General features: G+C 47.4%; 1 protein-coding gene across 1 annotated transcript in view; it reads left to right on the forward strand.

Moving 5' to 3' along the window:
- The first annotated feature begins 3562 nt into the window (after positions 1–3562).
- Positions 3563–16906, forward strand: part of MSI2 (musashi RNA binding protein 2) — a 156340-nt gene continuing 142996 nt past the window's right edge. The window contains exon 1 of the mRNA XM_017855908.1: positions 3563–3620. Coding sequence (XP_017711397.1) covers positions 3584–3620 — 37 coding nt within the window. The 5' untranslated portion in view covers positions 3563–3583. The remainder of the gene's footprint in view (positions 3621–16906) is intronic.

A 16906-nucleotide genomic window follows, 5' to 3' on the forward strand; every position in this document is an offset into this window, starting at 1 on the left:
AAAAAAAAAAAAAAAAAAAAAAGAAAAAGAAAAAAAAAAAGAAAGAAAGAAAAAAGAAGAAAATTAAAGAAAGAAAAAAGAAAAACTCCTGTTTCCAGCTTCCCCTAAGCTTTTGGGCTCTCCTAGCATCTTGAATGAGGCCTGGCCTGTGTGTTCATGCTGATGAGTCTTCATAGCCCCCTGATCTACCTGGGTTGTGTGTGTGTGTGTGTGTGTGTGTGTGTGTGTGAGAGAGAGAGAGAGAGAGAGAGAGAGAGAGAGAGAGAGAGACAGAGACCGAGACCGAGACCGAGACCGAGACCACGAGAGTTATCAGCTTGCTGGCTCTGGGCTGAATACCAGTTACCTTAACTGTGCCCCTTATTTTCCCTTGACTCACACAAGCCGCTTCTGTTTGATTCACATAGAACCGTGAGAAACAGTCTCGTATGTGAGACTGTGTTTTTCATTCTATTCAGTCTTTGTATATTCAAATTCTTCTAGTTTCAGCTCTTGCTGTTCTGCCAGATTTCCATCGCATTGATGGCTTCTCTGAATTAATAAGTGTTTTGCAATTGCTGAAAAGTTTTCTACCCTCAAGCACTGGGACTTATCCATATTGATTTTTTTCCCCTTTCTCTCTTCTCTCTAGCTTCTTCTTAGATGTTGTATTTTGTAACGTGTTAATAGAATTTTTCGTTCGCCCTGACACTTTGTCTATTCAGGAGGTCTTTGCGAGCCCCATTGTACAGCCGGACTACAGAGGAAAGAGCTCTGTTCTTTACGACAATGGTTGCCCTAAAAACATATACAGATCCTCCCCCACGCTCACCAGGGTGGAGCGAATGTTGAGCGGGCAGTATTAGAAAACGTCCAAACTTAGGAAGGAAAAGGGGAGCCAATAATGTACTGTTGAAAGGAGGTTTTGAAATTACATTAAAAAAAAATGCCAAACATTTATTTCCTAAGGGAATCTGAGTCCCAGTACCAAAACGTGGCCAGCACAGAAGGGTGGCTGTTTTCCTTACTGTTAGGCATTTTCAGTTCAAAATAAGGATTTGGCAAACGTCTTGGAAAATATGGAGATGGGTGCAAAACAGATGTCACATTTACCTGCGTGATACCCGGCAGGCCTCACCCCCCACCCACCCACACCCCAGGCATTCGCATTCCTATCGAGTCCCAGGGTCTGAGTCTGAGATACCATATGCTCGAGTGTGACTGCTCTGTGTACAAACACACCAGTTGATCTTATGGTGATTTTGCGTGTGTGGTGCATGGGAGGCGGAACGGCTGTTGTGCGTGTGGCCCCAGCAGGTACCTGTGGGGGGCTCTTGAAGCCCACCCAAAAGGAGTTTGTCCTGCCTTGGGTGGGCATGGGGACAGGGTGGTGAAGGAACACCTGTTTTAAGAGATCTCCAAACTAGCATTGCCCACTCCCACCATCCTGGTGCTTGGGAGAGAGAGGGCAGCTCCCTGCTGGAGGAGCCACCATGCCAGGCCATTTTCCTCCCAGTAACTGACTTGAGAAATGGGGAGCAGAAGGGGAAGGCCCCGGGAGCCTGTTTGTTCAGGCTTGGTTGCCTAGCAACAAAAGGGGGCCCTGACTTGAGAAGAGATTTTTAAGCCAGGCCATTCCCTTTGAGGTTTATGACTGGCTTGCGTAGGTCATCTTCCATTCTTACCTTGACTTTGCTCTTCCCCCTATTATATTTGATCGCATCTAGAAAAATACATTTGATTTGTCTGCAGGCACCATTTTAAACCTCAGTTTATTGCTTTGCCCCGTGTCTTCCCCTCCATTGGAGATTGTAATCTGGGAGGAGTGAGGCATGAATAGCCCACGACTGCTTTTCTCAAAGGGATTAGTGCCAGCCCCCAAGCTCATTTGTGAGCCTTTGAGTGCACATCAACGGTGCTCGGTCCTTCTCAGCCACAGGCACACAGTGAAATTGCTCTGAGGACAGGGCCCCCCCCGTTAACAGTTTTACCCACCCACAGCCACACGGGTTGGGTTGCATTTTTACTGTCAACCTTGAGCACAGAGTGAATAAAGAGAGTAGGCTGCACGCTGGTCAGCCAGGTGCCCTCCCCCGGTGAGCAGCTGAAGGGTGAGGACAAACGCCTGTGCTAAAGATGTGTGCTCTGTGGGGTAAAGGAGTGGGTCATAAATACTCATAAAAGGAGTGCATTCCAGAGTGGAATCTGGTTCATTCAGTGTGAGTTCCTTGAGCTCTATGTGGGAGTTGAGTGTGGACCCTGAAATCTTATTGCCAGAAATATCCAGAAGGGGTTACAGGATGCATGGGAGGGGTCTGGAAGGGATTAGCAAGAGAGACAGAGGATGCCTTTGGTATTTTATTATGTTCTTCTCTTTGATGTTTTTACAAAGGTCCTAGCATCAATATATTTGTTTGCTGGTACTGCCATAATAAAGTAACGCAGATTGGAGGGCTGAAACAACAGAAATGTATTTTCTCACAGTTCTGGAGGCTAGAAGTTCAAGATCAAGGTGTGGCGGGGTTGCTTTCTTCTGAGGCCTCTCTCCTTGGCTCGCAGATGGCCCGTCTTCTCCCTGCGTCAGCACATGGTCTTCCCTGTTTGTGTTTGTGTCGTAATCTCTTCTGATAAGGACATCAGTCATATTGGATCAGGGCCCACCCTAATGATCTCATTTTAAATTAATTACTTCTTTGCAGAACCTCTCTCCAAATACAGTCACATTTTGAGGTCATAGGGGTTAGAACTTCAACTATGAATTTTGGGAGACAGTTGAGCCCATAACAATCAGGATGTTCAAGCTTCATTGTGTATCACTAAAAACGATTCATATATCCATTAGAAGGACAATAATTAAGAAAGCTATGGCTTCTTACTCTGGGAAATACGCATCGGTCAAGATAGTATACATGATTAAACTAACCTGGGAATTGTTTGTCATGTTGTAATGTCACAGGTTAACAAAAGGAAATATTCCATATACTATATGATTTAAACTATATTGAAATAGGCGTAGTTTTTTCTTTCTAAAAAAAAAAAAAAAAAAAAAAACAACTTCTAGGGCCAGAGCAAGTGGTCACACCTCTAATTCTCAAGCCCGCTTCGTGGGATCAGGAAGGATCCACTTGAGCCCCGGAGTTCAAGACCCGCAGCCCCTGAAGCCAACCAGTGGGGGACTGTTCCTCTAAAAATAAAAAAATAAAATAATAAAATAAAATAGCTGGGCATGTTGTCATTCCAGCTGCTCAGGAGGCTGAGGCAGGAGGATCACTTGAGCTCAGGTGGTCGAAGCTGCAGTGAGCCATGATGGTGCCACTGCACTCTAGCCTGGGTGACAGAGTGAGACCCTGTCTCAAAAAATAAAAAGCAGACCCTAAAGGGAACTATATAAGATATTAACTGTAATTGTGTGGGGTGGAAAGGCCACTAATTTTTTTTTTCTTTCTACTTTTTTGCATTTTCAAGTATTTTTTGATAAGCAACTATTACTTCTATAATGGAAACTACCCTCTCACCCCCCCACCTGCATATAATGTTTTGTGTACTTTCTTAAAATTCCTAAAGCAGCCTTTATTCTATATTTGTTTTGCAGGTGGAAGATGCAATGCTGATGTTTGATAAAACTACTAACAGGCACAGAGGTAAGATTATCCCAGTGTAAGAGGGTTGTGTTCACCCTCTCCTGGTCTCTCTCTGTCATCCCCAGTCCCACTGACAAAAGATCCAGTGAGAGTCCGGAGTCAAGCAGGTAGAGGTGACCATCCTTTGAAGATCTTTATTCACGGAGGGTTCCAGTAGCACGAAGAGTTCCAGAACTGGATAGTTGGAAAGCCATTTCCTTCTGGCCTGGGAACTCCTGTTTAGTTATGCAGTCATCCCCAGCACACACATTCAGATATACCTCTCTAATCCCGCCTTTCTTGGTCCCTGGCTAACCTTGGCACTGAGCGATCCAAGGGGAAATTATTCACAGCAGTGACTCAATTGAGTTATCAATTTGCATTGAAGGAGATTCTTTAGGAGCAGACTGTCAATCTAAAGAGCCAAAAAATCAAAATAAAACTTTGTAGGTTCATTGGGTATGTAGCGATTACAGCCTTGGGAGTGCCCCGTGGGGCCTCTGGAATGTATAGAGGGCATCTGCACTTAATTGTATTTTTCCCTGTGCTGCCTCTGTCCTGTCCACTTTACAAAAAACGGGTCTTAACCTGGAGTCTATGAACCTCTGAAATGACATGCAAAATGTTGTATGTTTATACTTTTCTTGGGTGAAGATCCCTAGGTTTGGACAAATTCTCAAAAGGGTCTCTGGCCCTGCCCTTAGTCTCTTCCTTCCCCAAAAAGAACACATTAAATTTATTGCTTTAAACAGAAAAGTTGGAGGCATCTAGGAAAGTCCTCCCTGGAGGTAGCAGAGCCAAAGGAGGTGATGACTTGGCGTTCTGTTCTCCGGAAGCTCATGTTTCTGGGGTTCCTATTAACAGGGTGTTAATAAGCAGAGCTGCCTAAGGGGGTGGCAGGAAATGGTGTGCTGGTGCCCTTAAGGGAGGGAGCCTGGGAGTGAGCAGCGTTTCCTTGCCACTTGGATTGCATTTAGATGTTTCCTGTGTTGTTTACATTCCTGCTGTCACCTGTGATTAGAAGCAGTTACCCAGCGCTGACTGTATGTCTTTCCTGTTTGGAGAAGGCAGAGTGAGTGAAAGGCAAGAACGAGTGGAGTGGGAATTGTTGCTGGAGGGGCTGGGAGAAGGAGGGGGATATCCTGAGTGCGCCTGGTAATCTGGCTTCGAATGCATCCCTCTACAGCATCCTCAGAATGGGAGAGTTGAGCATTGGGTGCACAACAGTGGTGTCAAGTGGTATTTATGGAGGGAGGAGATGGCAGGGGCTGGAGGGTAGGGAGCAGTGGAGAAGCAAGGAGAGAAAGGAGGGGCTTGCAGGTGTGGAATGATCGGCTTTGTCCACTGCATTGCTGGGGAGTGAGAGCCCAGAGAGTGAGATGGAGTTGGTGCCTGTGGTGGGTAATTCAGGATTATCCTCCATCGTCATCCACATTCTGTCGATCTAGCTTTATGGTTTCCAAGCCCGACTTGCGGATGCATCTCCTAATGTGACCTTCGCAGCAGCCCCTGGAGGGTTATTGTGACATTAGGAAAAAATCACTTAACTTCTTTATGCCTCAGTTTATTCATCTGTAGGATGGGGGTAATCCTAGAACCTCCTCACAGGATTGCTTGGAGAGTGTAATGCCAAGCATCTAGTCAGTTGTGCATAAATCTTAGCTCTTATTAGTAGCATTATCATCACCTCCATCTGGTTGGCAAAATAACCAAGGCTCAGAGGAGGCAACTGAGAGACCCATAGCTGAGCAGGGTCTCAGGACTATTGATTTCAAATTCTGCTCTTTCTCTGCTGTGTCCAGATGGTATTGCGTTTGTTAAAAAGAGCACTGCCGGCTATTTATTTTCAGGGTGGGTGATGCCCATTTGAAGTTGGCACCTGGTGTTCAGTGTTAGAATTCATAATCCTGGGAGATTCCAGAGTTGCCCCCAGGTGATATTGTTGTCCTTTTCATTTTGAAAATCAATGAAAGTATTTTTTGATCTGCTGTGTGTCAAGCCCTATGATGGGGACTCACACTGTTATCGTCTTATTAACTCTCAGAGCCGGGCAGGGAGAGGGCTGGTCATGGCAGAGGTGGGATTGAAACGCAGGACTTTGGACTTCTGGGTGGAGGCCCAGAGGATGTGCCAGGAAAAGTTCTTTATTTTTAACCAGATCCCTGTTGCTGTGGGTGAAGCCTCTTCCCTTTTTCCAAAAGGGAGAAAGGAAGGTGCTGGGCCGCAGAGATGGGGTGGCAGTTCGTCTGGGATGGGCACGGGAAGAGTGTGTTGCCCGTTGTGAGGTGGAGGATGGTCTGTTGGAGGGCCCGCTGCTCAGAGTGGCTTTGGGACATCATTGTTGGCTCTCCAGGAGTCCTGGTGGGCACTGGCAGGAAGGAGCATGGGCAGGGCCTTGGTGCATGCACACTCCTGCCCCCAGCCAAGCCAGGACCTCTGCTAGCACCCTGGGACCTGCCAGAGCTGAAGATGCCTGCAGTAGGGGCAGGACCAACTCTAAAATGTGTGGAGCCCAGAACTAGAGGAAAGGCAGGGCCTCCTATTCAAAGATGATTGAGAAGCTGGCCTGAGGGGCTGCAGCCTGTGGAGGGGGGATACATGCCAGGAAACCTCAGCAGGAAAGAGCCGCCATCCCACTGCCCTCGCTCTCATCCAGCGCCCTCCCACTCCGCGGTGTTGTTTCTGTGTGGTTGGGAGCACCGGCCCATACCCATGTTCCACCCCCTCAAGATACCTGAGGAGGCATTTCTCTTTGAACTGGGTGCTAAAGCTGGTGTAATACTTCACTGCATTTAGAACATTTAAGGGAGTGAAAAAAAATTGTTTTTTAAAAAGAAGAACATGTCACAGCAGAGGCACAGATCATATATGTGGAGTGAGCCAGCCCCACATCTGTGGCCTGATGGAGTGTGCATTTGGAATCAGGTGATAAGCACAAGGAAATAAAATCCTCATGCAGCCACCTTGCCCCAACCTTACCTTCACCTCCTCGGTTCCTGCTGTCCATGATCTTATCAAGAGGAAAGTGCTGTAGTGGCAGAAGTTGAGGACATCTCCCTGGCTGGTGCCGCCTCCTGCTAACTTCTTAAAAAGGCCCAGACCATCGACCCAGAGGTGTTGTCACAGCACATGCCTAGCACTTGTCCTCAGACTCCTAGCCCAGCCCTGTGGGGCAGCCTGGGGCCTCAAGTCATCCTTACCCCAGGAATTCTGACAGCTACCTGTGTGTCCTTGGAGCTGTGTGACATGAGCTGTGTGACATTTGCTGCTCAGGGATAACCATGGGGAACTGGGCTTAACATCTGATGAGCGTCAGGTGGGCCAGGCTCCCGGGGCCCATTTGGTCTCCACTTGCTGTTAGGAGCCACAGGTCAGAGCAGAATTTGCACTCTTTGCTCCCACTGGTCACCTCCTGTCCCTGCTCCCCATTGGTCTTTGTTGGGGCAGGGATGCCCTCAGTTCCATCTGCATGGCGGCAGCTTGTATCTCCAATCCACAGGAGCACCAGCCTGGGCCTCACTAGCGCCACAGGAGAGAACCCAAGACCTAGGAGAGAATGAGCCTCCTGCAATGTATGTCTTCCACCCTGCAGGCAGGAAGAGGGTCCCGCGTTCAGTCTGTGACTCCCAGTGGGTGGAACCCTTGAGATGTGGGGGCTCTCACCTTTCTCCTTACAGGCAGGCCTTCCTCCAGCTTCTGCTGCTCCCATGACATTTTTCCTGGGGCACGTTCCCTAACTCTCTGAGCATCTCAGGTTCTTCCTCTAAAAAATAAGAGACCTGGGACTGATGAGCCCCAGGACCTGAAGTATGTTTCTGGCCTTTCGCTTTTTAACTGTGAGAATGTTCAGGATGAATTCCTTTGCTATTTGTGTGAGTAGGGAGGGAGCGAGCAGTTCTTGCAGCTTGGGTTCCCTGGGAAGCAACTCTAGGAAGGGATTAGCAAGTAGGAGGCTTATCCAGAAGTGCTCTTGATCAGGAGAGGGCAGAGGCAGAAGCTGACTTGAGATGCCCTTCTGCAATGGGGTGCTCCTTCAGGGGTCTCCAGCTGAGGTGGGAGTGGCATCCTTGATGCCTGCACGCTGGCCTGTCATCAGGTACAGCTCACCCCATGAGGCTGATGTGACCTGGGCTTTCCCTGGGGAAATCCTGGAGGGAACTTCCAGCTGGGGACTGTCTTCCAGCAGCACTCCCAGCAGCTGGGAAAGAGGTCCTTCATTCCTGAAGGGGATCTAAGCATCCTGACACAGCACCCACTGTGATGGTGTGGGGAATTCTGTTGCTTTCTAAGCAGGCCATGTTAGCAATCTTGATAGAAACAGCCAACACTTTCTGAGCACTTACACACCAAGTGCTCAGCACAGTGCTGGCCCCTACCATTGAATCTTGATGACAAACAGCCATAGGTGAACCGAGCTGCCCAGAGTCGCACACTGGTCAAAGCAGAGCTTGGACATAAACCCAGCCTGTCTGACCCGGAGCTCAGGCTCTTACACTCTGCAAGCATTGTGCAAGGCAACTGGTTAAAGCAGAGGAGTTGGTCATTTTAAGGGTTTAGTAGTTCCCCATTTTGTGTCCTTCTCCACACCAGCCTTCTTGCTGGATGACCATGTTCCTCCATTTCCACTTGAAGAAACTAAGGCACGTAAGTTTGGAATATTGCACAACAGATTCCTGCAGCCAGACAAGGAGCAGAGCTATAGTTAAAACCTGGATGCCAGCCGGTGCGGTGGCTCACACCTGTAATCCCAGCACTTTGGGAGGCCGAGGCGGGTGGATCACCTGAGGTCAGGAATTCAAGACCAGCCTGGCCAACATGGTGAAACCCCGTCTCTACTAAAAATACAAAAATGAGCCGGGTGTGGTAGCGGGTGCCTCCTGAAATCCCAGCTACCCAGGAGACTGAGGCCGAAGAATCTCTTGAATCCAGGAGGCGGAGGTTGCAGTGAGCCAAGATTGCGCCATTGCACTCCAGCCTGGGCAACAAGAGTGAAATTCTGTCTCACAAAAAATAAAACAAAAACCTGGATGCCTCCCTTGGCCCTGTCCCTCACTTCATTTCCTGGCCTTCCATACAATGATTTGTGCCTAGGGGGAGAGGAGAATGGTGGCTTTCCAATTTTCTCAGTCACTTCATTTGCTCTCTAAAAGTTGTTAGAAGTGATCAGGAAAACACTGGGCTGATCGTCAATGGATTTAATCAGTAGGAGGGGGAAGTTTGTTGCTTTATCCTTGTAAAAGTCAGATAAGATCTTGGACTCAAGGCATTAAGTATTGATCCCAAGGTGGGGCTGGAGGGGAGGGACAGGGAGGGAAGAGGCAACAAGGTGCTGTCCTTCCAGTTTGTTCTGTTGTTGGCAGGAGGCCATAGACAGCCAGCGGGAGGGAGGGGGAAGGGTGCAGTGGGCAGCTGTCTCTCCAGTGTCCCCACAACCTCAGCCCTGATGGAGAAAGTGGAATGCGGGCATGTTGCTTGCTGAAATAATCTCGCACTCACCTCCTTATGGGGGAAGGGAACCCTCCCCGTTGTGAGGGTCACTGTAGAGGAACCTCAGCTGTCCTTCCCTCCAATTTCAGGACCCTGGGTTCCTGAGCCCTGCACAGCTGGGTTCCTCCAGGGAAGATCGGGATGGTTGAGGCCTAGTTGAAAGCAGGTGAGGAGTCTCTGAAGCTAACCCATAGCCTGGTGAGAGAGTGGTTTCTGGCAGAGGACATCCCTGTGGCCTTCATTACCCAGCAGGCCTGCTTGCCCTGGAACATTGCCAGAGGCAAAGGAACAGGAGACACTGGGAGAGAAATAAAGATTCCTGTGATGGATGATTCGTCTCCCAGCAGTTAGCAGTTGCTTATTAAATGCAATGCTAATGTCTTTGGAGAGGAATAACAGCCCTGAGACCCCCTGGAAGCGGGTGGGATGGTTTTGTGAGCCCCAGCGAGCCCCATCAGTGGCAGGCCTCTTGGACTGAGAGGGTCCTTTCCCAGAGTGGCTGCGGTTTATCCCAGTTCCTAGGCTGGAAAGGCGCAGTGGTAGGGGATCCAGCCAGAGGGAGGAGCATCCAGGCAGGTGGCCTGAGAGCTTGGGTTCTTCCTGGAGCTTGCTCATTCTCTGTCCCAAAAAGCAGTTGGCCGAAGTTTAAGGTCTTTGTAATTTGCGTAATCAGTTTATTTATTTAAATGGTGCCAGTAAGACGTAACGTAAGCTGTGATAGAAGATAATGCTTTCCTAAGGAGGAAAAACAGCCCTTAACGTCTTGAATACCTGCCAGACACTCACTTTTGAAATGACCACTGAAGTCCAGATTGACACTTTTATGTACAATGTATAAAGATGCTTAAGAATTGCACTGTAATTATTTGTTTATTGGTGTCTATTTCTCAAAAAAAAATAAAAGGGGGGCATAGAAAAAGAGTTTCACAAAGGTATAGGTTACATTTTAATAATTTAAAGCACTGCTTCACTTGTAGGTGTGGCATGTCAGACATAATGTATGCATGTCCTTCCTAATGAGAGTCTACCATTCTGACTTTATTTACCTAGGGAAGAATGTTGGGACTGTATAAGCTGTAGATGTGACTTTGTAGGATGGAGAAAGAAGTGTGTTTGACAAAAACGATCAGACCCTCTGGCCGGAAAGCGCACAGTCTAAGAGAAGGGTTGTTGGAGGGAGTCGAAAGTATGATAAGGATGTGTAGAATCACAGCTGGTGATGACACTTTCACTGATGTGACAGGAGGGCAGCCTGCAAAAGATTGGCTCCCATGCTGCCCTTGGTTGGAATCTGGAGCAGGATTTGCTGCTTGTCTTCCCTACTGGAATTTTACCGGTAGTATTTTCCGCACCTCTCGAATCTGCTGTTATCTTTTTACTAATTGCTGGTGGTGCTAAGGACGCATCAAACCCTCCCCCAAGTCTGAGATGTGTTAAGGGGCTTATGGGAAGCCTGTAAACCAACAGTTGGTCAGTATTGGTATTGATCCTATTTCTGCACCAGGATTAGAAACCACTTGACAAGAAAGCAGACAGTCTGTCATAGACCACCACCAACAGCCAGGGTTCCTGGCCTCCCAGAGCTTTCAGTTTAGTCTGTAGTGTGATGTAACATGCCAGCTGGGTTCTCTTATGTACGTTCAGGGTCCTAGATGGGGTTAGATGAAAATCCAGTTCTCTTTCCAGAGTGGACCATTGTCGGGTGGCGGAGGGTGAGGTGGGGGGGCAACTGTTTAAGAAAGACATTGACCAACAGGAATCTAGGAGAGAATGGTGAGAATGGAGTAGAAACTCAATATGATTGAGTCTCCTCTGGTTCAGCTTGGGTAAAGAGGCCTTGAGGGGAGCAGAGAGCTGTAATGTGGTCATGCATTGCTGCCTTTGGGTACTTAAAGAGATTCTGCTGGAAAAGAGTTCTGTGTAGCCTCGAAGTTGGGCACACTTGAGTTAGAACAAGGAGGAATCACCCAGTCCGACAGTGACAATAAGAGGACAGCCATTGCCTCTCTGCCAGATTCTCCGAACCCAAGGTTCTGTGCCTCCAGCTGGGCTCATTCTAAAGCTGGGACTGTGTGAGGGGGTGGGGATGCTGCATGCCCACCGTGAGGGGCACACCCGCCTCTTCACTCCCTTGCAGGGCTGTATCCCCAGGCCCTGTAACCTTGCAGCGATGGAGGGCAAAGGAAGGGGGTGGGATAAAGAGTCAGCCTACCGTTTGCCATCTTTCAGAGACCAGCCCTGGAGCTGTCTGCACATTTTATTTTCTCGTTAAATAAACACCATTAGCCTTCCTGAGAAATTGGTGCAAACATGACCTCGCAAATAACCAATTAAAAGGGTAGGGTTGAAGGGGAATGTGAATTTGAAAACATGTAGAGGAGGCCATTAAAGATTCCTGTAGAATCTGGCAACATCGATCGGAGACCTTAATTTTATTTCTGACAGGAAAGCAAGGAGTGTGCTTTATTTTTTATTTTTTATTTTTTCTCTGAGCTAACTCAATTCCGGAAGCGCCCATTCCGGCGCTGTCTCTTGAGATATTAATCAACACAGTAGCTTGGTTTCTGTTCACCTGCTTTTCTTTGGAGACACAGAGTAATACAAAGCCCTCAACTTCCTAGCAACAGGGCTGGGGGACAGGGTGCCCAGGGCAAGAGGGAACTTGCAAAGCCAGTGGGAATTTGGTACTGGGATGAGCTGTGCTTTTTTGGCCAAAATATAAATCTTAAACTTCTTTCCTTTGGAATAAAAGCCCTGGCACCAAAAGGGTGGTGACCTAATAGGTCTTCCTGCCTCCCCCTGCTATGGCCCACGGAAGCAGAAAGGGAGTGGGCTCAGGGTCAGCAACTTCATTGACCCAGAAGTGGTTTTTTTGTAGAGAGGGACAATGAATCTTTTGTTTGGTCCTCTTCCCATAGAGGCCCAGCCTGTGACTCTCACAACATGGTTTAAGATCTCGGTGAGGGCAGAGTGTGGAGGTCTGAAGAGAAGGGAGTCTTTAACATGGCAGCTTGATTAAAAGCACCCCCTTTCTTAGCATCACGGCACTGCCAGTGGCTGGAGAGCGGGCCAGGGGTCGTTGCAAGCCCTGGGTGGGCTGGAGAGGGCTGCCTCCCCGTTGGGACTTAAGATTCCTAGAGGGGTCCCGGTTATTGTGCACCTCTGGACTTGAGCTTCTATTTTCAGTTTGTAGATCAGAGGGTATACGCTCTCCCGTCTGTATCTGTATATCAGCATGGTATGCTGCGAAGAGCTTGAGTTTTAGAGTTGGTCATTCTCGGTTTCAGATCCCAGCTTTCCCTTGGGCGTGATCTCAGGCAAGTTACAGATGTTTTGCTCTCTTGCTAAGGTAACATACCCGTTCTGTAGGAGTTAAATGACTCCACTTGCATAGTGCCCACCGCAAGTGGCGAGTGCGGGGCAGCCTGGGTTCTTCCCCCTTCCCCCTTAAGTGAAATCACCTGCTTAACTTCTTTAGGCAAACAAACTAAAATCTGTGTTTGAGTTTTGGGGACCCCAGTCTTGAAAAATAAAACCCTTTTGTGGTTGTTTTTTCCTCTGCTTTGCACACACACATATGCTCGCATGTGCATGGAATATCTTTGAAAGGATACCTGCAAAATTGGTAACAAGGAGTTAGAAGTGCATATTGGTTACGATCACACGCTCTGAAGCGAGACAGATCTAAGCTCTGTGACGTAATAGCTGTGTGATCTTGGGCAACTTTCTTATCCTCTCTGTGACTCAGATTCCTTATCTATAAAATAGGACATTGGGTTAGCCTGAGGCTTACGCCATTTAATGAGAATAAAGGATTTGGAACAGTCTCTGGCCAGAGTAAACACTCAAATATGTTTTATGCACTTGTGCATATCATATGCAGATGTACATACATGAAAAAGTGTTGGTTCCTTTTTTTATGGGGAAGAGAATTAAGTGACCTGAGATAGAGAAATGAAATCTTTCTATTATATACTCATTTACATTTTGAATTTTTGTACCTTAGGTACTTATTACCTATTCATTTACTTCTTTAGTGTGAGCTTTTAAAATTTATTCCAGTTTAAATTGTCAATGCAGCAATAGAACAACATGAAAGAGACTTTTTGAAAGAAAAACAATTTACCAGCCGGGCTCAGTGGCTCACACCTGTAATCCCAGCACTTTGGGAGGCCAAGGCGGGTGGATCACTTGAGACCAGGAGTTCAAGACCAGCCTGGCCAACATGGTAAAACTCCGTCTCTACTGAAAATACAAAAATTAGCCAGGCATGATGGCACGTGCCTGTGATCCCAGCTACTCGGGAGGCTGAGGCAGGAGAATTGCTTGAACCCAGGGGGCAGAGGTTGCAGTGAGCTGGGATCATGCCACTGCACTCTAGCCTGGGTGACAGAGTGGGACGCTCAAAAAAAAAAAAATTACTCCATCCTAGCACCCTACCACAATAACTATTGTTTGCCTTCTTCCTGGCATGCACATAAAATGTTTTTAAAGTTGGTTGTAACTGTGGGGTTAATATTTGTTGGGCGAGGTGTGGGCACTGCCTCATCTGAGTTTTCTGTCGCGCCAGGGACACCTAGGAGTTCCAAACCAGCAAGATGTGATTCAATGCAGCTGAGCATCCTTCACCTCTGAGTCTCCTCTGTCTTTTTGTTTCCATAAACAGATGATCTGATGGATAGATGAGGATTTTCTTAGTAGTTTCTGCTCTTCCCAGACAACGTGCTATTATTGGAATAGCCAGACTGGCCCTGGTCTGAAAAGGAGCCTGGTTTGCGCCAGTTCATCCAAGACCAGAGGGGAGGAGGGCTGGAACAGGGAGGTCCTCCATCCCAGGAGTTCAAAGTGCTTCGTAATTCAAGTTTTTAAAAAGTTAAAAGCATTTTTCTACCCCCAGTTATGACTAGTAAACATGTGGGGACCTTACACAGCGTGGCAAATGCAGAATCTTCCTCTGCATTCCCATTGTTTATAGCTTAGGAGTCAAGGCAACACCTGGTTAATGATGCTTGTGAAGTGTCTAGGCCGTGTGGCAAAGGGATAAGAGCTTAGGTCTAGATTCACACTGCAGGACTCACTTTCCAGAGCAACCACTAATCAATTGCTGTGTGACCCTGGACAAGTTACTAAATCTCTCTGAACCTCAGTTTTCTCATCTATTAAATGGTGTTAATGTTATTAACCCATGGACTTGGGAAGTTTAAGTGAGATAGTTCATCTGTGTGAAACATCTGATGCTTGGAAGGCTATCTGTAAATGTTAACTTCATCATTATCATATTAATTATTGTTATTTTACTACTAAGAATACTGTGACTGTCATTACTTTGGGAATGGAGGCTCAGGCTTGCTGATTGGAGAGAGTGTTAACATCCTAGATAGCTGCTGGCAGATGCTGTCAAGTTTTCCACCTTGAAGGGTGTTATGGGCTGAATTTTGTCCTCCAAAAACATAAATTGAAGTCCTGATCCCTAAAAGATACCCCAAAAGAAGTCCTAACCCCAGAAAGATAAGTTGAAGTACCTCAGAATGTGACCTTATTTAGAAAGAGGGTCTTTGGAGGTGTAATCGGGTTAAGAGGAGGTCTTAGTGGAGTGAACTGATCTGACCACAGTCCTTATAAGAAGGAACATGTGAAGAGAGAGACACAGGGAAATGGCCACATGACCTCAGAGGCAGGGACAGGGGCAGTGTGGCTGCAAGCCAAGGATTACTGACCATACCAGAAGCTAAGAGAAGAGCCTGAAACAGATTTTCGCCTGAGCTTTCAAGAGGGCATGGCCTTGCCAACACCTGGATTTCAGATTTCTAGCTTTCAAAACTGAGAATAAGTTTCTGTTGTTTTAAGCACCCCCGTTTGTGGTAGCTTGTTACAGCAGCCCTAGGAAAATAATAGGGCAAAGTAGAGCTTCCTGCCCAGTATGTCCCCTTGCTCACTACTGGCCTGCAGTCCTGGTGGTCAGACTTATCCTTCTTGCTCTGTGCCTTCCTAGTCACAACCCCCCTCAGCAAAATGATGTGCAAGACAAGTTAGAGAAAAGACCTTTCATTGCAACTGAGAACACAGCCCCCGAAGCCTGAGCTGGTTCACACCTTGCCCGAGTCTAATTTACCTAAGACCTTGAAATTGACCTAAGGATGTTAAAGATATGTTTTGGTAGACAGAGAGAGAGAGACATTTGAAGAAGTCTGAAGTTTAAATTTTAATTTAGTGGCCTCCAGGGCTCAGTCATTTCTTTATAAGCCAAGGAATAACCAGTACAGTTATGAGTTGTCAGAATTCCCAGCTCCAGCGACACAAACCATACTCATTAGAGCGGTGTTTCTAGCTGGTTCGTTCAACTTGGCAATTCAGGGCAATAATCCAGAAAAAGAAAGGAAGGAAGAAAAAGAAGGAAACCAGGAGAGCTCATGTGTATGACAACATGCACCCTGGCATCCCTATATACCTGACTCCCTTTCTATCCTGACAGCAAGACAACACTGAACTTCAAAAGCTGCCAAACAGACTTCTTGATTTCTTTATGTTGTCCCAGAAGCCCTGTCAGGCAGGATCATTTGCCAAATTCAATCCTGGAGTGAATTTTTAAGCTAAATTAATGCAGTTGGAGGTCAAAATGGCAACACCTACAGGTCTCCAGTTGTAAGGATGCCGGTGGGCACAGCAGTAATTGATCATTATAGCACTCATGTGGATGTGCTTCTCTTAATCCTCTGGTATGGTTGGCAAACCCAGTAGTGTATAAAAATCGCTGCCATGATTTTAAAGTGATCAAAGTTGTACACCTTTGAGCACTCCCTACGCATTTGAAATTTTTCCCTCAACTTGCCACCCATCTTGGTATCAGGAAATAATTGAAAGCGCCTTCTTCCCCTTGAACGTGTCCAGCATTGGTGCCTGTGTTCTAGCACCCTAGGCAAAGCCAGCGCTTCTGCACCAAATCTGCAATGTGCGTACGCAATGCTGACATCCGATTTATTATCTTGGAGGGCTGGGCTGGCTCATGGATGATTCATGACTCTGCTTTCCACTGCTGCTGGAGGTGACATCATCTATTCAGGACCCAGAATAGACACAGGAGCAACAGTGGGCCGTGTTTTGTGTCTCTCTCACCAGCCTTGGGCTCCCTCCCACTTGCCACCCCACTGCTTGGTGTTCACTGAGTGGGAATGCTGGTGACCCAAGGAGCCCGTCGGAAATATTTCCTTAGTAGAAGGTCATAAATGTGTTTCAACACCGTTGCACAATAAAGCAGAGACGGGACCTTCCCCAAAGTTCATCTCTTCCCTTAGGTTCTTCTAGTTGGAATGTAGATTTCACTGACAACCGAAGAGCTGCTTAACTCTGTGGCCAACTTTGATTTTCTCATGTAGAGACAGGGTTGGTTAGGAAAGTCTGGCTGAGATCATTTATCCCACAGTCTAGCACTGGACACTCTGTATGATGACTGATTGATGTCACGTTAGATGTTGGGATTAGATTGATGGTTTCCACCCTGGCTGTACATTAAAATCCGCTGGGGAGTTTTTAAGATGTCCTGATGCCTCAGTCCCACCCCAGACCCATTAAGTGAGACTCAAAGATGGAGCCCTGGCATTGGTTATTTTTAACATTTTCCAGCTGCTGCTGATGTGTAGTCAGGGCTGGGCACCTCCGGGTCACATGACCTTCAAGGAGCCTTCCAGCTTTAAAACCCTTTAAAAAGGCAGCCCTGCTGACTTGGACCAGGTCTTTGAGCCTGGTCTGTGTCTGGGCAGTCTGGTACGTGTCCTGGTGTTAAGCCCTGGGAGGGGGGATGCCTCCTTCATGTGGGGCCCTTC

The sequence above is a fragment of the Rhinopithecus bieti genome, unplaced genomic scaffold (genome assembly GCF_001698545.2).
Source record: "Rhinopithecus bieti isolate Rb0 unplaced genomic scaffold, ASM169854v2 scaffold_41709, whole genome shotgun sequence".
NCBI classification, from domain to species: Eukaryota; Metazoa; Chordata; class Mammalia; order Primates; family Cercopithecidae; genus Rhinopithecus; species Rhinopithecus bieti.